We start from the raw sequence: 23,104 nt of genomic DNA, 5'->3' as shown, positions 1-23,104 counted from the left end.
GATGCCTCTTAGGCCGCACATTGTGACTCCGTCAAGAATTCAGCAGAGCAAGTTTGTATGAAGGTCTGGTTATTAAATGGGTACATAGTTCAATAGTAATATCCTCTAAAACGCCCTGGTGACAAACTTTGCTGCCCTGTTTCCAATTGTCCACATGGCTGGGAGAACCTATTCAAGTAAGTAAGTAAATAGATTTTGAAAATGTAAAAAAAAACGATGTATTATTAGAAAATTCTAAATATTCCATTACTGTACTTCGAAGCATGTCAACCGCTGTTTAAAATCAATTTTTATGCAATTTTTCTCGTAAAAAAGCGATAATATTCCGACCGGGAAAGCGTGTTTACGTTCAAAGAGAGAGAAAGTAAAAGCATGGGATCCCCTCGTGCACGAGCCTCAGTCTGATGGCCCTCTGATCGACCACCATCCAAACGCGCTAAAGTTTTTCAGCCAGCGGCTGGAATTACATCATTCAGCTTTTTCCCGGGTTCTGAGAGCCTATGGGAGCCGTAGGAAGTGTCACGTTACAGCAAATATCCTACATTTTCTTTAAACAGAGCCAAGAAGCCCAAGGAATGGTCAGAGAGGGTACTTCCTGTTTGGAATCTTCTCAGGTTTTTGCCTGCCATATGAGTTCTGTTATACTCACAGACACCATTCAAACAGTTTTAGAAACTGTAGGGTGTTTTCTATCCAAAGCCAATAATTATATGCATATTCTAGTTTCTGGGCAGTAGTAATAACCAGATTAAATCGGGTACGTTTTTTATCCGGCCGTGTAAATACTGCCCCCTAGCCCTAACAGGTTAACACAGTGTCCAAAGAGTGGCCAGAAGTATACAGAATGGTGTCATCTGCGTAGAGGTGGATCAGAGACTCACCAGCAGCAAGAGCGACATCATTGATGTATACAGAGAAGAGAGTCGGCCTGAGAATTGAACCCTGTGTCACCCCCATAGACTGCCAGAGGCCCGGACAACAGGCCCTCCGATTTGACACACTGAACTCTATCAGAGAAGTAGTAGGTAAACCAGGCGAGGCAATCATTTGAGAAACCAAGGCTGTTGAGTTTGCCAATAAGAATGTGGTGATTGACAGAGTCGAAAGCCTTGGCCAGGTCGATGAATACGGCTGCACAGTAATGTCTCTTATCGATGGCGGTTATGATGTCGTTGATGTAGTTAGTATGCCAAAAGTTCCCGGATGTCGTACTAAATTAGCCAAAATATGACGTATACACGCAGTACTTTAGGGCCCATAATGCAATTCTTCAGGAAATGGACGTAGCTTCACATCATTTTCAGATTTGAAGAAAATGGCGGAAAATATGCAGCCGAAGTCCAACGAGAGCCGATACAAATTCATTGCTTTAACTAATTATGACAAATGTTAAGAACATGTTAAGCAATGTAATAAAGACATTTCTTTTCAAGTAAGTTACCTTACACGATATTTTGGCTGACAATTTGCTTGCATGTTATTACAGCAGCATGTACCGGCATGTTAAAACCTCTCTGGGGTAGGTGGGACGCTACCGTCACACCTCGCCAACAGCCATTGAAATAGCAGGGCGCCAAATTTCTCACACATACAAGTATTATACACCATTGTAAAGGTACACTTCTCATTAATCCAACCAGTGTCCGATTTCAAAAACACTTTACGGCGAAAGATTATGTTAGGACACCACCTAGACAAGAAAAACCACACAGCCATTTTCCAAGCAAGGAGAGGCGTCACAAAAACCAGAAATATAGCTAAAATTAATCACTAACCTTTGATGATCTTCATCAGATGGCACTCATAGGACTTCATGTTACACAATATATGTATGTTTTGCTCGATAAAGTTCATATTTATATCCAAAAACCCCATTTTACATTGGCATGTAATGTTCAGAAATGTTTTGCCTCCAAAACCCCCGATGAATGAGCACATCAATTTACAGAAATACTCATCATAAACGTTGATAAAATATACAACTGTTATGCATAGAATTAAAGATATACTTCTCCTTAATGCAACCGCTGTGTCAGATTTCAAAAAAGCTTTACGGCGAAAGCACACTTTGCAATAATCTGAGTACAGCGCTCAGACACCAAAACAAGCCATACAGATACCCGCCATGTTGTGGAGTCAACAGAAGTCAGAAATACCATTATAAATATTCACTTACCTTTGATGATTTTCATCGGAATGCACTCCCAGGAATCCCAGTTCCACAATACATGTACGTTTTGTTCGATAAAGTTCATGTTTATGTCCAAATACCTCCATTTTGTTTGCGTGTTAGCTTCACTATTCCAAATGCAGAAGGCGCGCGCACTAAAGTCCAGACGAAAAGTCAAAAAAGTTCTATTACAGTTTGTAGAAACACGTCAAACGATGTGTAGAATCAATCTTTAGGATGTTTTTATCATAAATCTTCCATAATATTCCAACCGGACAAGTCCTTTGTCTTCATAAAGGAAAGAGAACAGAGCTCGTGCTCATGGCTGCGCACGTAACTAAAATAAGACACCTGACTCAATCAGCTCTTATTCTCTCCCCATTCACAGTAGAAGCCTGAAACAACATTCTAAAGACTGTTGACATCTAGTGGAAGCCTTAGGAAGTGCAATATGACCCCATAGACACTGTATATTGGATGTATATTGTGTGTTAGATAGGCAATCACTTGAAAAACTACAAACCTCAGATTTCCACACTTCCTGGTTGGATTTTTCTAAGGTTTGCCTGCCATATGAGTTCTGTTATACTCACAGACATTATTCAAACCGTTTTAGACACTTCAGTGTTTTCTATCCAAATCTACTAATTATATGCATATTCTAGCTTTTGGGCCTGAGTAGCAGGCAGTTTACTCTGGGCACGCTTTTCATCCGGACGTGAAAATACTGCCCCCTACCCCGATGAAGTTAAGCATTTCCAATCCAAAATGAAATCTAGAATCAGCTTCATATTTCGCAACAAAGCCTCCTTCACTCACGCTGCCAAACATACCCTCGTTAAACTGACTTTCCTGCCGATCCTTGACTTCGGCGATGTCATTTTCAAAATAGCCTCCAACACTCTACTCAGCAAACTGGAGGCAGTCTATCACAGTGCCATCCGTTTTGTCACCAAATCCCCATATACCACCCACCACTGCGACCTGTATGCTCTCGTTGGCTGGCCTTCTCTACATATTCGTCGCCAAACCCACTGGCTCCAGGTCATCTATAGGTCTTTGCTAGGCCGCCTTCACTCAGCTCACAGGTCACCATAGCAACACCCACCCATAGCACGCACTCAAAGAGGTATATCTCACTGGTCATCACCAAAGCCAACACCTACTTTGGACACATTTCTTTCCAGTTCTCTGCTGCCAATGACTTGAACGAATTGCAAAAATCGCTGAAGTTGGAGACATATATCTTCCTCACTAACTTTAAGCATCAGCTATCTGAGCAGCTAACCGATCGCTGCAGCTGTACACAGTCCATCTGTAAATAGTCCATCCAACTGCCTACCTCATCCCCATGTTTTTATTTACTTTTTTGCTCTTTTGCACACCAGTATTTCTACTTGCACATCATCATCTGCACATCTATCACTCCAGTGTTCATTTGTTAAATTGTAATTACTTCGCTACTATGGCCTATTTATTGCCTTACCTCCGTACTCCATTTGCACACACTGTATATAGATTTTTCTATTGTGTTATTGACTGTATGCTTGTTTATCCCATGTGTAACTCTGTGTTGTTTGTGTCGCACTGCTTTGCTTTATCTTGGCCAGGTCGCAGTTGTAAATGAGAACTTGTTCTCAACTGGCCTACCTGCTTAAATAAAGGTGAAAAACAAAATGTAATTAAAAATTAATTTAAAAAATCATAACTTTATTGACAACACCCAAATGGATACGGTCATTAACTCGGTTCTTAATACTGTAGCAAACATTATATTAAGCAGGACATTCAAGCGAGCTTTACAATTATAATCCAAAGTAGCGTGAAATGCACTCATAAGCAACCTGGAAATGGAAGTTACTTCCCTGAGTTTTTCCCCGTTCACATTCAGAATACATTGTGAAAAACTAAAATCTTTGCTCACCATTTTTGCTCCAGGCAGATATACTACATCCATAACTATCGGTTTCCTCATTAGCAGATACACTACATCCATAACTATCGGTTTCCTCATTAGCAGGGAGGAGTTTCTACAACCAAATTGCATGTGCATCGCCCTCATGCCGAATTTTAGCAAACACAGAAAGGGGCCTATATTGGAGACCAAAAGTCGTCTGGCACACTGCTTAGAGTTTCAACAACATGATTAACTTATTTCTAGCCTACAATCTTAGATGTTACTACTAATGTGAAAACAAGACAAAATATGACTGTTCTTGCTCATTTTAAGACAATTGTTAAATCATTTTAACATTCATTACAGACGTCAATTGTTGTATAACATCATGGCTACGCTGTTGGCATCACCTTTTACAGTGGATTTCTGCTGTTGTGGGCCTTTAAATCATCTGTCTGACTTTGTTGTTCACACAGGAGAGATACTTCACTATCGTGGATCCTCTGGGGAGCCTCAACAACATCATGATGCTGACGAGGCAGAGAAGAGTCTCTCCAGATCAGAACACCTCAAGAAACACCTGCAGAGATCCACAGGGAAGAGAACTCACTGCTGCTCTGACTGTGGGAAGAGATTCACCTCATCAGGCATTAAAATTCATCAGAGAATCCACACAGGAGAGACATCTTATAGCTGTGGTCAATGTGGGAAGAGTTTTGTTCAATCTGGCCAGCTGACATTACACCAGAGAACACACACAGGAGAGAAATCTTATATCTGTGATCAATGTGGGAAGAGTTTTAGTAAGTCTGGCTCTCTGACTTTACACCAGAGAACACACACAGGAGAGAAACCATATAGCTGTGGTCAATGTGGGAAGAGTTTTGCTGCACCTAGCACTCTCACTCGACACCAGAGAACGCACACAGGGGAGAAATCTTATAGCTGTGATCAGTGTGGGAAGCGTTTTGGTCGATCTGGAGATCTGACAGTGCACCAGAGAACACACACAGGAGAGAAATCTTATAGCTGTGGTCAATGTGGGAAGAGGTTTACTCAGTCAACCAGCCTGATATCACACCAGAGAACACACACAGGAGAGAAACCTTATAGCTGTGATCAATGTGGGAAGGGTTTTAGTATGTCTGGCTCTCTGACTTTACACCAGAGAACACACACAGGAGAGAAACCTTACAGCTGTGGTCAATGTGGGAAGAGTTTTGCTGCATCTAGCACGCTGACTCTACACCAGAGAATACACACAGGAGAGAAACCTTATAGCTGTGATCAGTGTGGGAAGAGTTATGGTCGATCTGGAGAGCTGACAGTGCACCAGAGAATACACACAGGAGAGAAACCTTATAGCTGTGATCAATGTGGGAAGAGTTTTAGTAAGTCTGGCTCTCTGACTTTACACCAGAGAACACACACAGGAGAGAAACCTTTTAGCTGTGATCAGTGTGGGAAGAGTTATGGTCGATCTGGAGAGCTGACAGTGCACCAGAGAATACACACAGGAGAGAAACCTTATAGCTGTGATCAATGTGGGAAGAGTTTTAGTAAGTCTGGCTCTCTGACTTTACACCAGAGAACACACACAGGAGAGAAATCTTTTAGCTGTAATCATTGTGGGAAGAGTTTTGGTCGATCTGGAGAGCTGACAGTACACAAGAGAACACACACAGCCTTTTAGCTGTGACCAGAGATAATCTGATAAAAGACCTCTGATCAAATATCAGAAAATACATGAAGGAGTTGTTAAATGATATCAATATATTTTAATGATGTCACAATGTAGAACCCTAAACGTTTGTCCCCTGTTCTATTGATTTCAACATGATATGGATATTAGCCTCAGGGGGAAAATCCAGGCTCTGAATTGGAGGATTACTATTTATGAGATTTAACAAAAAGTGACTAACAAAAAAAGAGCTGTGTTACACTTACCATGTTGGTGACCCACTGGAATCAAAATGCAACACTTCAAAATGTAGCCAGCTGTTTTCTACAAATTGTCCTCTAACCAGGGATGTACACATTATTCCCAGATTCCATGTGGTTTTTGAGCTGTTAGTTTTTACAGGACGTGCAACCTCATCTCCTTCCTCTCACACAATTGATTTCAACATGATATCGATGAGTGATGACAAATAAGTGTTGTGTTCCTTTGTTTAGTGACCCCTACATTTAAATGCATCACTCCAAAATGTAGCTGACTGTCTTCTGCAGGTTGTCCTCTAACCAGTGAGGAAAAAGATATCTCCATTTCCATGTGTTTTTTGTTTTGTTGTGTTAGTTTGAATAGCAGGTTCAACCTGATTTCCCCCCAAATGGATATAAGATTTGTGTTTTGTGTTTAGGCAGTGCGTTGCCATGGATCAGAATTTATTTTGACTGCACGTTTTTCCGTATTGGAGATGAGTTTTGTTTGGGCTCGTTCCAAGGAGACGAGAGTTCTAGAAGCTAGTGGGATTTAGAAAGAGGAGAGTTCTAGAATTTAGTGAGTTTTAGGAAGACGAGTGTTCTAGAAGCTAGTGAGTTTTAGGAAGACGAGAGTTCTAGAAGCTAGTGAGTTTTAGGAAGACGAGTGTTCTAGAAGCTAGTGGGATTTAGGATTCTATAGAAAGAAAAAGGAGAAACAAATAATACTATTGTATATTATTATTTAGAAATACGTGTTTTTTTCTTGTTTTTAATTGTTGACAGCCAGTAGACACCATGTTTATATTGGTGAAGGTGAAGCATTGTAGTTGATTATAATGTGAAATGGAAGTTGTTTTCTGTTGGTGGTGAGCAAATTTGTCCAAAAGAAATATATTAGGATATATTTGTTGTATATAGGATATATTTGTTGTCATAAGGGGGAAGGTGTTAAAGGCTTTTGGTTTTTCCATTTATGTTTTGAGGTTGGACTTTAACACGTCTAGCTCGTTAGCACGTCTAGCTCGTTAGCACGTCTAGCTCGTTAGCACGTCTAGCTCGTTAGCACGTCTAGCTCGTTAGCACGTCTAGCTCGTTAGCACGTCTAGCTCGTTAGCACGTAGGACGCACTGATTGGTGTCACCTCGTTAGTCGGTATGTGTTACACCTGTGCTGGCTTGTCCATCTCGTTAGTGGGAAGGTGTTTCACCTGAGCTGGTCCAGGTTCTATTTAAGAGTGTCTGGCCCAGTGCTCCAGTTGTCTTGATACATGTGGAGAGTCAACACCTTTAGTTGCTCCACCTTTTTGGTTTGCTTCCTGTCTTTAAGTTTGGTGTGGGTTTTTCTTTTGTTTGCCTCTTCTTGGGCAGATTTAGTGGGTCTCATGGTGGGTGTCTTTTATGTCCCAGTTGTTGTTACTAGTCAACTTTCAGTGGACACTGTGAGAGCACAATTGCAAGATTATGTTATAATACTTTTATTGCATCAAATGGTTGTTTTATGCAACAGAATGCAAGGGTTCTTATAACTATTATGTCTGTGTTCTACTGAGGATGGGCCTCTGGGAGAAAACACTGACAGGAGATTTACAATGTCTTTTGGGTGATAAAACCTAAAGAGACTGCATTCCAGAGCATGAGTTAATGTTTCTGTTCTATATGGTACCAGGGAGAGATGACCTCAGGGCCAGACCCTGGTCTCTACACAAAGAGTACTGTTTTTACAGCAGATACTGTCTGCTGAGAATTATAAGTATCTTTCATACAAATCTTAACCTTGTGACCAGTTCTATACATCTGTTGTTGGTCATGTAGGTTGAAAGGGGTGTATCTTGGCTGTAAAAGACCTTTGTACTTTTGTCTCGGGGCTCTCAACGAATCATCTGGGGTTGATTCATCTCTCAACGAATCATCTGGTGGTGATTCATCTCTCAACGAATCATCTGGGGGTGATTCATCTCTCAATGAATCATCTGGGGGTGATTAATCTCTTAATGAATCATCTGGGGGTGATTCATCTCTCAATGAATCATCTGCGGGTGATTCATCTCTCAATGAATCATCTGCGGGTGATTCATCTCTCAATGAATCATCTGGGGGTGATTCATCTCTCAATGAATCATCTGGGGGTGATTCGTCGACCAGCCATCATTATCGTAGGGCACTCAATTGATTGACTTTATTTGTGTGTTGTATTGACCTGCTCCCTTATAAGTGAATAAAGATTTAGTTTAAGAATAACTCTGACTTGTGTGATAAGTTTGTCTCATTTGATATTAAAGAAATTAACCACCACATTTGGCGACGGGGATGTGAATCTTCACTTGGTGACCGCTCCTGATGACCTGGATAAATGACCTGACTCCTGACGACCTGGGTAAATGACCTGACTCCTGACGACCTGGGTAAATGACCTGGCTCCTGATGACCTGGGTAAATGACCTGGCTCCTGCCGACCTGGGTAAATGACCTGACTCCTGACGACCTGGGTAAATGACCTGGCTCCTGCCGACCTGGGTAAATGGTGCACAAGGGATCCCTCTAACTTGGGATCTCAGGGAGACCACACTTCAGGAACGGAGCAGATGAACCCACCTTTGATCTGAGAGGCAGCGAGCCGAGTGGATACCATCAGTATAGTATATATAGTGGATACCATCAGTATAGTATATATAGTGGATACCATCAGTATAGTATATATAGTGGATGCCACATCTCCAACGTAGTTTAAAAAGGAAGAGGTGAGCGAAAGACGCAAAGTGGAGTTTTTAGAAAATCCTTGTAGGCTCTGAGTGTGTATTCCTGTGTGGAGGTGTAAACAGGGCCCAGTCAGTAGGCTCTGAGTGTGTATTCCTGTGTGGAGGTGTAAACAGGGCCCAGTCAGTAGAATCTGAGGCTGAGTCAGCTATCTGTGCAAACTGGATGAAAACTAGAATCTGTGTTTACTAGTTAAGACCATTTATGATATAGTATAAGATAGTAAGGTGCACCTGTAATTGTTTTAAACCTGGACCCCATTTTAGAAGTATTGAAAGATGTAAATGTATTTGATTCATTATCCTAGGAACTAACCATGAGATAGAAATGTGAAAATATTCCTGCAGGTTAAAATATTGTTGAAAAACAACTAATTGATTAGGTATGTTTGAGAATAGCATTGTGTGACTGTGATATGAGAGTTGTGTGACTGTGATATGAGAGTTGTGTGACTGAGTCTTAATCTGATGTTTGGATAATAACATAGAGATCTATAGTTCCTCCTAGAGATCTGTAGTTCCTCACAGAGATCTATAGTTCCTCCTAGAGGTCTATAGTTCCTCCTAGAGATCTATAGTTCCTCCTAGAGGTCTATAGTTCCTCCTAGAGATCTATAGTTCCTCACAGAGATCTATAGTTCCTCCTAGAGATCTATAGTTCCTCCTATAGATCTATAGTTCCTCCTAGAGATCTATAGTTCCTCCTAGAGATCTATAGTTCCTCACAGAGATCTGTAGTTCCTCTCAGAGATCTGGACTGCCAAAATAGCAGGATGATGTCCTCACCCCTGCCTCACCTCTCTACCTCTGCTAGTCCTTATTCTCTTGTTGTCTATATCCATTCCATGGACTTTATTCATTTCTGAGAAGATAATTTGCACACATTTGTATGCTAATAGATTTCAGTTTGTATTGACTGCTATGTAGGTTAAATGTACACTTCAAATGCAGCTGTCCTACAACATATCTGTACCTTCTTCTTGATCCCAATTGCATTGTGTCCATGTTCTGTCCTATAAGAGTTTCAAAGGAAGAGAAAATGTGTCAAAGAATAGTCTTTAAAAAAACCTAAATATATATATTAAATAAATATTGAAAGATACAATGTAATGTAAAATAGAAGAACATATTGGAGAAAGCACTAGCCAATACAGTACTGCCATACAGTAACAGTACTGCCATAAAGGCCTAATATCACATTTCAAGATATCTTTGTACACAAATTGTTCAATATTTTATCAGGCTAACTTGAAAGATTATACACAACATTTTGCTGCGTGGCAATACTGTGTTTGGATTCTGAAGGACATTTATACAAAAGAGGTAGTCTAGACACTGTATTAATACCATTATGCATTTGAATCCCATCTACAGCTACCATCAAGATATTAATTTCCCTCCACAAGGGGCGGACATGTAACGTTTCCAAAATGGGATAGTATTGTACATGTAACGTTTCCAAAATGGGATAGTATTGTACATGTAACGTTTCCAAAATGGGATAGTATTGTCCATGTAACGTTTCCAAGATGGGATAGTATTGTACATGTAACGTTTCCAAAATGGGATAGTATTGTACATGTAACGTTTCCAAAATGGGATAGTATTGTCCATGTAACGTTTCCAAAATGGTATAGTATTGTACATGTAACGTTTCCAAAATGGGATAGTATTGTACATGTAACGTTTCCAAAATGGTATAGTATTGTACATGTAACGTTTCCAAAATGGGATAGTATTGTACATGTAACGTTTCCAAAATGGGATAGTATTGTACATGTAACGTTTCCAAAATGGGATAGTGTTGTACATGTAACGTTTCCAAAATGGGATAGTATTGTACATGTAACGTTTCCAAAATGGGATAGTATTGTCCATGTAACGTTTCCAAAATGGTATAGTATTGTACATGTAACGTTTCCAAAATGGGATAGTATTGTACATGTAATGTTTCCAAAATGGGATAGTATTGTACATGTAACGTTTCCAAAATGGGATAGTATTGTACATGTAATGTTTCCAAAATGGGATAGTATTGTACATGTAACGTTTCCAAAATGGGATAGTATTATCCATGTAACGTTTCCAAAATGGGATAGTATTGTACATGTAACGTTATGCCCCCCTTGTGAGTTAATAGTATTGCATGCTGTAGCAGCCTATATAAAGAGGAAGACCTCTATTGACGATTCAGTTCGTTGTAACATCTCGTCTGGACAGGTCACCGTCCTTAGTTAGTTAGTTAACGAAGCTAACGTTAGTAGAAGCTGCTGCAACTCCAATACAGTATGAGTTGAGACGGTGAACTGATGTTGAATTACACCTCTGTTGCTAGGCAGAACTTTAGTCACATGAGTTCTTCCTCACTTGACCTGACCTGACCTCAGCCTAAATTCCTCACTCCTCCCCACCTCACGGCTGTCCTGTTGACTTGTTCCAGACTGTGGTCCTTCTCCTCCCCACCTCACGGCTGTCCTGTTGACTTGTTCCAGACTGTGGCCCTTCTCCTCCCCACCACCTCACGGCTGTCCTGTTGACTTGTTCCAGACTGTGGTCCTTCTCCTCCCCACCTCACGGCTGTCCTGTTGACTTGTTCCAGACTGTGGCCCTTCTCCTCCCCACCTCACGGCTGTCCTGTTGACTTGTTCCAGACTGTGGCCCTTCTCCTCCCCACCTCACGGCTGTCCTGATGACTTGTTCCAGACTGTGGCCCTTCTCCTCCCCACCTCACAGCTGTCCTGTTGACTTGTTCCAGACTGTGGCCCTTCTCCTCCCCACCTCACGGCTGTCCTGTTGACTTGTTCCAGACTGTGGCCCTTCTCCTCCCCACCTCACGGCTGTCCTGTTGACTTGTTCCAGACTGTGGCCCTTCTCCTCCCCACCTCACGGCTGTCCTGTTGACTTGTTCCAGACTGTGGTCCTTCTCCTCCCCACCTCACGGCTGTCCTGTTGACTTGTTCCAGACTGTGGTCCTTCTCCTCCCCACCACCTCACGGCTGTCCTGTTGACTTGTTCCAGACTGTGGCCCTTCTTCTTCCATAGGATCCCTGACGTCTAACAATAACACATTCTGACAGAATATAAACGTTCTACATTCCCTTCTCTCAAACAGTGACATGAATAAGGATATTTCATATTTTGAAGTTCAGAACCCATCACCTGCTATGTAAAAGAGACAGAAGAATGCACAATGGTCAATGCTATCTGGGATCCTTGGGACATCTCTACCCTAAACCCTAACCTTAACCCCTACCTTAACCATTATAAAAGTCAACTTCAACAGGCTAGGGACGTCCCAAGGATGCATCTCTACCTGAAAATACATGATCTAAGTGATTGATAGTTGGTATTCAGCAGTCATAAAGCCTTATTTACTTTAATGAACTACTAAAAATAGTGATTTTGTCAGACAGCAGCTCTACACTTTATTGACTGACTGATCCTTCCATCCCTCCTCAGCCTTCCTCTCCTCTGAAGACCCAGTGAGGGTGGAGCTCAGTCAGAGAGCTGTTGAGGGACTGGTTAGGAAGAACACTTCTACAGCCAGAGAGGTGACACATGGTTTATATGGTAAATATTTACGTCCCCTTAGTGGTTCATCACGTCAGCTAAAGGGAATATGTTCCATCATCTATGTTTATTTACATTAGTGCAAATTGTCCACTGATATTGGTGTAATTTCTCACTCCTTTTGGCTGTATGAAGTTAATTTCCCCTCAGACACACACATTTGTTCTTTGATATAATGAAGGTCATTTGTGTCAAATGTATTTTTCCCCACTCATTCACCCCATCTCTTTACATTGCTTATGCATATTCAGTGGCCTGACTGTGTCAAAGGCTCATCCTGGTAGATCTGAACCTAATGCAGCTTGGAGTGATCAGATGACAGATGTCACATTTTAGTGCCAGGTGTAACTGAGGCCATAGATGCTCCATATCCATTACTTTGAATGTTTTATATATTACTAAGTGTTCATTTCTGTGTTGCAGGGGCAGTCAATGTTTACCACTCCACCACACCTTCAGCAGGCTTCAAAAGTGGGATTGATACTGTTTTCATACTAAGAGTCTGTTGATTGGTCAGTCATTGGGTTAATGTGTTGAAATCAAATCAAGCTTTATTTATACAGCACCTTTCAGACATGGATGCAACACAATGGTTTCACAGAAAAAAAACTAATTAAAAAAATGAAAATAAACAGAAATATTTAGTACACAACAAACATTAGATTAACAACTGAAAGACTAATGAACATTCTAAGGAATTGCCATTGATTTAAATATTAATTGGATGCAATATCCAACCCAAAATATAACTTGTTTTTTAGGAGGGGCTCTGAAAGACACTATGGGGGTGTCCACTGGAAGTTGACTAGTAACAACAACTGGGACCTAAAAGACACCCACCATGAGACCCACTAAATCTGCCCAAGAAGAGACAAACAAAAGAAAAACCCACACCAAACTTAAAGACAGGAAGCAAACCAAAAAGGTGGAGCAACTAAAGGTGTTGACTCTCCACATGTATCAAGACAACTGGAGCACTGGGCCAGACACTCTTAAATAGAACCTGGACCAGCTCAGGTGAAACACCTTCCCACTAACGAGATGGACAAGCCAGCACAGGTGTAACACATACTGACTAACGAGGTGACACCAATCAGTGCGTCCTACGTGCTAACGAGCTAGACGTGGTAACGAGCTAGACGGGCTAACGAGCTAGACGTGGTAACGAGCTAGACGTGCTAACGAGCTAGACGTGCTAACGAGCTATACGTGCTAACGAGCTAGACGTGCTAACGAGCTGGACGGGCTAACGAGCTAGACGTGCTAACGAGCTATACGTGCTAACGAGCTAGACGTGCTAAAGTCCAACCTCAAAACATAAATGGAAAAACCAAAGCCTGTAACACCTTAAGACAACAAATATATCCTATATTTATGTTGGACAAGTTTGCTCACCACCAACAGAAAACAACTTCCATTTCATATTAAAATCAACTAAAATGCTTCACCTCCTGTCAACAATTAAAAACAAGAAAAACACACTTATTTCTAAATAATAATATACAATTGAAATATTTTTTTCTCCTTTTTCTCTTCTTTCTATAGAATCCTAAAACTCACTAGCTTCTAGAACTCTCGTCTTCCTAAAACTCACTAGCTTCTAGAACTCTCGTCTTCCTAAAACTCACTAGCTTCTAGAACTCTCGTCTTCCTAAAACTCACTAGCTTCTAGAACTCTCGTCTTCCTAAAACTCACTAGCTTCTAGAACTCTTGTCCCCTTGGAACGAGCCCAAACAAAACTCATCTCCAATACGGAAAAAGTCAAAATAAATTGTGATCAAATGTACACCCCTTGGTTAATATGTATTGGCAATAATTAACTTAATGGTGAGGCATGGAATAATAAAACATGTATATTTTGTTTGAAATATGAGGTGATGTGAGACATGCTTCTTCAGTAGTGGAATAAAGACAATTAACGCTTGAATGTTGTGAAGAAATACTGGAGTGATGTAGGATTGTTAATAAAATTGATTACAGACCAAATTATTATACTGCGTCCATGTGTATTTATTTCTTTATTTTAACCTTCATTTAACAGTAACCGAAAGGTTGCTGGATTGAATCGCGAGCTGACAAGGTAAATCTGTCGTTCTGCACCTGAACATGGCAGTTAACCCTCTGTTCACCGGTAGGCAATAATTGTCAATAAGTCAGTTATGAACAAATTCTGATTTACAATGACGGCCCAACGCTCTAACCACTAGGCTACCTGCAACTAAAGTTGAAATGAAGTTTTTTTCAAGTCACTGAAAAAACGGGGCATAGTCTTCTTTTCAACGTCTTTTCAATTACATGTTGCTAGATGGGATAGCCCGATGTCAAAACACAGTTTTAACGTGTCCAAATCAATAACCAATATGCAGAAACAGTTTGTGATAAATTGAAAACCTAAACATAACATCTGCTATATACACAAACATCTGCCACAATAATCATATTACTTGTAATTTTTAAAACAAGCACCTTATAAACTGCACCAGAAACGCTGTTGTTTTGACAAGTAGCAATAAATCAATGATAACGATTAGGGGGGAAATCAGGTTGTACGTGCTGTTGAAACTAACACAACTAAAAAACACATGGAAATGGGAGATATATTTTACCTCACTGACTAGAGGACAACCTGCAGAAGACAGTCAGCTACATTTTGGAGTGATGCATTTAAATGTAGGGGTCGCTAAACAAAGGAACTTATTTGTCATCACTCATCGATATCATGTTGAAATCAATTATGCAAGAGGAGGGACATGAGGTTGCACATCCTGTTAAAACGAACAGCTGAAAAACCACATGGAATCTGGGAATAATGTGTACATCCCTGGTCAGAGGACAACTTGTAGAAAGCTGCTAGCTACATTTTGAAGTGTTGCATTTTGATTCAAGTGGGTCACCAACATGGTAAGTGTAACACAACTCTTTTTTTGTTAGTCACTTTTTGTTAAATCTCATAAATAGTAACTCTTCCATTTCAGAGCCTGGATTTTCCCCCTGAGGCTAATATCCATATCATGTTGAAATCAATAGAACAGGGGACAAACGTTTAGGGTTCTACATTGTGACATCATTAAAATACTCCTTCTACAATGTTAAAACATTCTACATTGTGACATCATTAAAATACTCCTTCTACAATGTTAAAACATTCTACATTGTGACATTAATTCATTGATATCATGAAACAACTCCATCAATTCCTTCATGTATTTTCTGATGTTTAATCAGAGAACGTTTTTGAGAGTATCTCTTCCCACATTGATTGCAGCTATAAGGTTTCTCTCCTGTGTGTGTTCTTTGGTGTCTGGTCCACATGCTAAAGTAAGCAAAACTCTTCCCACATTGAGCACAGCTATAAGGTTTTTCTCCTGTGTGTGTTTTCTGGTGGTATATCAGGCTGCTTAGCAGAGTAAAACTCTTCCCACATTGATTACAGCCAAAAGGTTTCTCTCCTGTGTGTATTCTCTGGTGTGCTGTCAGGCCGCCAGGTGAAGCAAAACTCTTCCCACATTCATCACAGCTACATGGTTTCTTTCCTGTGTGTGTTCTCTGGTGTGATATCAGAGCGATTAAAATAGGAAAACTCCTCCCACATTGATCACAACTGTAAGTTCTCTCTCTTGTGTGTGTTCTCTGGTGTGATATCAGGCTGGTTGACAGAGGAAAACTCTTCCCACAGAGCAGAAGTAAGGTTTCTCTTTTGTGTGATTTCTCAGGTGTATTTTGAGTTCTGATGAAGATTTAAAAAATTTCCCACAATCAGAGCAGCAGTGAGAATTATCACTTGTGTGAATTCTCCGGTGTAGTTTAATGCCTGATGAGGTGCATCTTTTCCCACAGTCAAAGCAGCGGTGAGATCTTATCCCTGTGGTTCTCCGCTGGTGTCTCTTGAGGTGTTCTGATGTGGAGAGACTCTTCTCTGCCTCGTCAGCATCATGAGGTTGTTGAGGCTCCCCAGAGGATCCACGATAGTCCCGTCTCTCTCCTGTGTGAACAACAAAGTCATACAGATGGTTAAAGGCCCACAACAGCAGTAATCCACTGTAAAAGGTGATGCCAACAGCGGAGCCATGATGTTGTACAACAATTGACGTTTGTAATGAATGTAATGATTACTTGACATTTGTCTTAAAATGAGCAAGAATAGTCATATTTTGTCTTGTTTTCACATTAGTAGTAACATCGATGATTGTAGGCTAGAAATAAGTTATTCATGTTGTTGAAACTCTAAGCAGTGTGCCAGACGACTTTTGGTCTCCAATATAGGCCCCTTTCTATGTTTGCTAAAATTGCCAAAACTGACCCATCTTGCGGGGTCAGGTGAAAAATGGGTGTCTGATTATTTCTGGCTGGGTACTCTCCTGACAATCTAATGTTTTGCTTTCGTTGTAAAGCCTTTTTGAAATCGGACAGTGTGGTTAGATAAAGGAGAGTCTTGTCTTTAAAATGGTGTAAAATAGTCATATGTTTGAAAAATGGAAGTTTTCGGATTTTTGAGGAATTTGTAATTCGTGCCACGCCCTATCATTGGATATTGGAGCGGTGTTCCACTAGCGGGAACATCTAGATGTAACAGGTTAATATCTCAATGTTCAAAGTTTAGCCCGAATCCAACAATAGTCATAAAGTTACACTCCCTTTCAACTTCGGTACAACATACTATGGGGAAATACAATCATTCCTCATGCCGACCCAAACGGACACTAAATGAAACGGCCCCTGGCAGACCACCCAGACCTGACCCCGCAAGATGCGTCAGTTGTCAATTTATTAATTGTCTTTTGTTTGAAACACTCCTGTCAATGTTGAGTAAGGACGCACACCTAATTACACATATAGAAGTAGGACTAGTCTACCTGGTTACACATATAGAAGTAGGACTAGTCTACCTGGTTACACATATAGAAGTAGGACTAGTCTACCTGGTTACCCATATAGAAGTAGGACTAGTCTACCTGGTTACACATATAGAAGTAGGACTAGTCTACCTGGTTACCCATATAGAAGTAGGACTAGTCTACCTGGTTACACATATAGAAGTAGGACTAGTCTACCTAATTACACATATAGAAGTAGGACTAGTCTACCTGGTTACACATATAGAAGTAGGACTAGTCTACCTGGTTACCCATATAGAAGTAGGACTAGTCTACCTGGTTACACATATAGAAGTAGGACTAGTCTACCTGGTTACACATATAGAAGTAGGACTAGTCTACCTGGTTACACATATAGAAGTAGGACTAGTCTACCTGGTTACCCATATAGAAGTAGGACTAGTCTACCTGGTTACCCATATAGAAGTAGGACTAGTCTACCTGGTTACACATATAGAAGTAGGACTAGTCTACCTGGTTACACATATAGAAGTAGGACTAGTCTACCTGGTTACCCATATAGAAGTAGGACTAGTCTACCTGGTTACCCATATAGAAGTAGGACTAGTCTACCTGGTTACACATATAGAAGTAGGACTAGTCTACCTGGTTACACATATAGAAGTAGGACTAGTCTACCTGGTTACACATATAGAAGTAGGACTAGTCTACCTGGTTACCCATATAGAAGTAGGACTAGTCTACCTAATTACACATATAGAAGTAGGACTAGTCTACCTGGTTACCCATATAGAAGTAGGACTAGTCTACCTGGTTACCCATATAGAAGTAGGACTAGTCTACCTGGTTACACATATAGAAGTAGGACTAGTCTACCTGGTTACACATATAGAAGTAGGACTAGTCTACCTGGTTACACATATAGAAGTAGGACTAGTCTACCTGGTTACACATATAGAAGTAGGACTAGTCTACCTGGTTACCCATATAGAAGTAGGACTAGTCTACCTGGTTACACATATAGAAGTAGGACTCGTCTACCTGGTTACACATATAGAAGTAGGACTAGTCTACCTGGTTACCCATATAGAAGTAGGACTAGTCTACCTGGTTACACATATAGAAGTAGGACTAGTCTACCTGGTTACACATATAGAAGTAGGACTAGTCTACCTGGTTACACATATAGAAGTAGGACTAGTCTACCTGGTTACCCATATAGAAGTAGGACTAGTCTACCTGGTTACACATATAGAAGTAGGACTAGTCTACCTGGTTACACATATAGAAGTAGGACTAGTCTACCTGGTTACCCATATAGAAGTAGGACTAGTCTACCTGGTTACACATATAGAAGTAGGACTAGTCTACCTGGTTACACATATAGAAGTAGGACTAGTCTACCTGGTTACACATATAGAAGTAGGACTAGTCTACCTGGTTACACATATAGAAGTAGGACTAGTCTACCTGGTTACACATATAGAAGTAGGACTAGTCTACCTGGTTACACATATAGAAGTAGGACTAGTCTACCTGGTTACACATATAGAAGTAGGACTAGTCTACCTGGTTACACATATAGAAGTAGGACTAGTCTACCTGGTTACACATATAGAAGTAGGACTAGTCTACCTGGTTACCCATATAGAAGTAGGACTAGTCTACCTGGTTACCCATATAGAAGTAGGACTAGTCTACCTGGTTACACATATAGAAGTAGGACTAGTCTACCTGGTTACCCATATAGAAGTAGGACTAGTCTACCTGGTTACCCATATAGAAGTAGGACTAGTCTACCTGGTTACCCATATAGAAGTAGGACTAGTCTACCTGGTTACACATATAGAAGTAGGACTAGTCTACCTGGTTACACATATAGAAGTAGGATTAGTCTACCTGGTTACGCATATAGAAGTAGGACTAGTCTACCTGGTTACACATATAGAAGTAGGACTAGTCTACCTGGTTACACATATAGAAGTAGGACTAGTCTACCTGGTTACACATATAGAAGTAGGACTAGTCTACCTGGTTACACATATAGAAGTAGGATTAGTCTACCTGGTTACACATATAGAAGTAGGACTAGTCTACCTGGTTACACATATAGAAGTAGGACTAGTCTACCTGGTTACACATATAGAAGTAGGACTAGTCTACCTGGTTACACATATAGAAGTAGGACTAGTCTACCTGGTTACACATATAGAAGTAGGACTAGTCTACCTGGTTACCCATATAGAAGTAGGACTAGTCTACCTGGTTACCCATATAGAAGTAGGACTAGTCTACCTGGTTACCCATATAGAAGTAGGACTAGTCTACCTGGTTACACATATAGAAGTAGGACTAGTCTACCTGGTTACACATATAGAAGTAGGACTAGTCTACCTGGTTCTCATATAGAAGTAGGACTAGTCTACCTGGTTACACATATAGAAGTAGGACTAGTCTACCTGGTTACACATATAGAAGTAGGACTAGTCTACCTGGTTACCCATATAGAAGTAGGACTAGTCTACCTGGTTACACATATAGAAGTAGGACTAGTCTACCTGGTTACCCATATAGAAGTAGGACTAGTCTACCTGGTTACCCATATAGAAGTAGGACTAGTCTACCTGGTTACACATATAGAAGTAGGACTAGTCTACCTGGTTACACATATAGAAGTAGGACTAGTCTACCTGGTTCTCATATAGAAGTAGGACTAGTCTACCTGGTTACGCATATAGAAGTAGGACTAGTCTACCTGGTTACACATATAGAAGTAGGACTAGTCTACCTGGTTACACATATAGAAGTAGGACTAGTCTACCTGGTTACGCATATAGAAGTAGGACTAGTCTACCTGGTTACACATATAGAAGTAGGACTAGTCTACCTGGTTACACATATAGAAGTAGGACTAGTCTACCTGGTTACCCATATAGAAGTAGGACTAGTCTACCTGGTTACACATATAGAAGTAGGACTAGTCTACCTGGTTACGCATATAGAAGTAGGACTAGTCTACCTGGTTACACATATAGAAGTAGGACTAGTCTACCTGGTTACACATATAGAAGTAGGACTAGTCTACCTGGTTACCCATATAGAAGTAGGACTAGTCTACCTGGTTACACATATAGAAGTAGGACTAGTCTACCTGGTTACCCATATAGAAGTAGGACTAGTCTACCTGGTTACCCATATAGAAGTAGGACTAGTCTACCTGGTTACACATATAGAAGTAGGACTAGTCTACCTGGTTACACATATAGAAGTAGGACTAGTCTACCTGGTTACACATATAGAAGTAGGACTAGTCTACCTGGTTACCCATATAGAAGTAGGACTAGTCTACCTGGTTACCCATATAGAAGTAGGACTAGTCTACCTGGTTACACATATAGAAGTAGGACTAGTCTACCTGGTTACACATATAGAAGTAGGACTAGTCTACCTGGTTACACATATAGAAGTAGGACTAGTCTACCTGGTTCTCATATAGAAGTAGGACTAGTCTACCTGGTTACGCATATAGAAGTAGGACTAGTCTACCTGGTTACACATATAGAAGTAGGACTAGTCTACCTGGTTACACATATAGAAGTAGGACTAGTCTACCTGGTTACGCATATAGAAGTAGGACTAGTCTACCTGGTTACACATATAGAAGTAGGACTAGTCTACCTGGTTACACATATAGAAGTAGGACTAGTCTACCTGGTTACCCATATAGAAGTAGGACTAGTCTACCTGGTTACACATATAGAAGTAGGACTAGTCTACCTGGTTACGCATATAGAAGTAGGACTAGTCTACCTGGTTACACATATAGAAGTAGGACTAGTCTACCTGGTTACACATATAGAAGTAGGACTAGTCTACCTGGTTACCCATATAGAAGTAGGACTAGTCTACCTGGTTACACATATAGAAGTAGGACTAGTCTACCTGGTTACCCATATAGAAGTAGGACTAGTCTACCTGGTTACCCATATAGAAGTAGGACTAGTCTACCTGGTTACCCATATAGAAGTAGGACTAGTCTACCTGGTTACCCATATAGAAGTAGGACTAGTCTACCTGGTTACACATATAGAAGTAGGACTAGTCTACCTAATTACACATATAGAAGTAGGACTAGTCTACCTGGTTACCCATATAGAAGTAGGACTAGTCTACCTGGTTACCCATATAGAAGTAGGACTAGTCTACCTGGTTACACATATAGAAGTAGGACTAGTCTACCTGGTTACACATATAGAAGTAGGACTAGTCTACCTGGTTACACATATAGAAGTAGGACTAGTCTACCTGGTTACACATATAGAAGTAGGACTAGTCTACCTGGTTACCCATATAGAAGTAGGACTAGTCTACCTGGTTACACATATAGAAGTAGGACTAGTCTACCTGGTTACACATATAGAAGTAGGACTAGTCTACCTGGTTCTCATATAGAAGTAGGACTAGTCTACCTGGTTACCCATATAGAAGTAGGACTAGTCTACCTGGTTACCCATATAGAAGTAGGACTAGTCTACCTGGTTACACATATAGAAGTAGGACTAGTCTACCTGGTTACACATATAGAAGTAGGACTAGTCTACCTGGTTACCCATATAGAAGTAGGACTAGTCTACCTGGTTACCCATATAGAAGTAGGACTAGTCTACCTGGTTACCCATATAGAAGTAGGACTAGTCTACCTGGTTACACATATAGAAGTAGGACTAGTCTACCTGGTTACACATATAGAAGTAGGACTAGTCTACCTGGTTACCCATATAGAAGTAGGACTAGTCTACCTGGTTACACATATAGAAGTAGGACTAGTCTACCTGGTTACCCATATAGAAGTAGGACTAGTCTACCTGGTTACACATATAGAAGTAGGACTAGTCTACCTGGTTACACATATAGAAGTAGGACTAGTCTACCTGGTTACCCATATAGAAGTAGGACTAGTCTACCTGGTTACACATATAGAAGTAGGACTAGTCTACCTGGTTACGCATATAGAAGTAGGACTAGTCTACCTGGTTACACATATAGAAGTAGGACTAGTCTACCTAATTACCCATATAGAAGTAGGACTAGTCTACCTGGTTACACATATAGAAGTAGGACTAGTCTACCTGGTTCTCATATAGAAGTAGGACTAGTCTACCTGGTTACACATATAGAAGTAGGATTAGTCTACCTGGTTACACATATAGAAGTAGGACTAGTCTACCTGGTTACACATATAGAAGTAGGACTAGTCTACCTGGTTACACATATAGAAGTAGGACTAGTCTACCTGGTTACACATATAGAAGTAGGACTAGTCTACCTGGTTACACATATAGAAGTAGGACTAGTCTACCTGGTTACCCATATAGAAGTAGGACTAGTCTACCTGGTTACCCATATAGAAGTAGGACTAGTCTACCTGGTTACCCATATAGAAGTAGGACTAGTCTACCTGGTTACCCATATAGAAGTAGGACTAGTCTACCTGGTTACACATATAGAAGTAGGACTAGTCTACCTGGTTACCCATATAGAAGTAGGACTAGTCTACCTGGTTACCCATATAGAAGTAGGACTAGTCTACCTGGTTACACATATAGAAGTAGGACTAGTCTACCTGGTTACACATATAGAAGTAGGACTAGTCTACCTGGTTACACATATAGAAGTAGGACTAGTCTACCTGGTTACACATATAGAAGTAGGACTAGTCTACCTGGTTACACATATAGAAGTAGGACTAGTCTACCTGGTTACCCATATAGAAGTAGGACTAGTCTACCTGGTTACCCATATAGAAGTAGGACTAGTCTACCTGGTTACACATATAGAAGTAGGACTAGTCTACCTGGTTACACATATAGAAGTAGGACTAGTCTACCTGGTTACCCATATAGAAGTAGGACTAGTCTACCTGGTTACACATATAGAAGTAGGACTAGTCTACCTG

At 40.6% G+C, this 23,104-nt stretch overlaps 1 protein-coding gene across 1 annotated transcript in view; it reads right to left on the bottom strand.

The window, feature by feature from the left end:
* Positions 1-7,405: 7,405 nt before the first annotated feature.
* LOC123733284 (zinc finger protein 22-like) overlaps positions 7,406-23,104 on the bottom strand; it is a 29,438-nt gene continuing 13,739 nt past the window's right edge. Inside the window, exon 3 of the mRNA XM_045712747.1 lies at positions 7,406-7,426. Within this exon, the coding sequence (XP_045568703.1) occupies positions 7,406-7,426 (21 nt within the window). The remainder of the gene's footprint in view (positions 7,427-23,104) is intronic.

The sequence above is a fragment of the Salmo salar genome, unplaced genomic scaffold (genome assembly GCF_905237065.1).
Source record: "Salmo salar unplaced genomic scaffold, Ssal_v3.1, whole genome shotgun sequence".
Classification (NCBI taxonomy): domain Eukaryota; kingdom Metazoa; phylum Chordata; class Actinopteri; order Salmoniformes; family Salmonidae; genus Salmo; species Salmo salar.
This window is presented reverse-complemented; position numbering and strand designations above follow the sequence as displayed.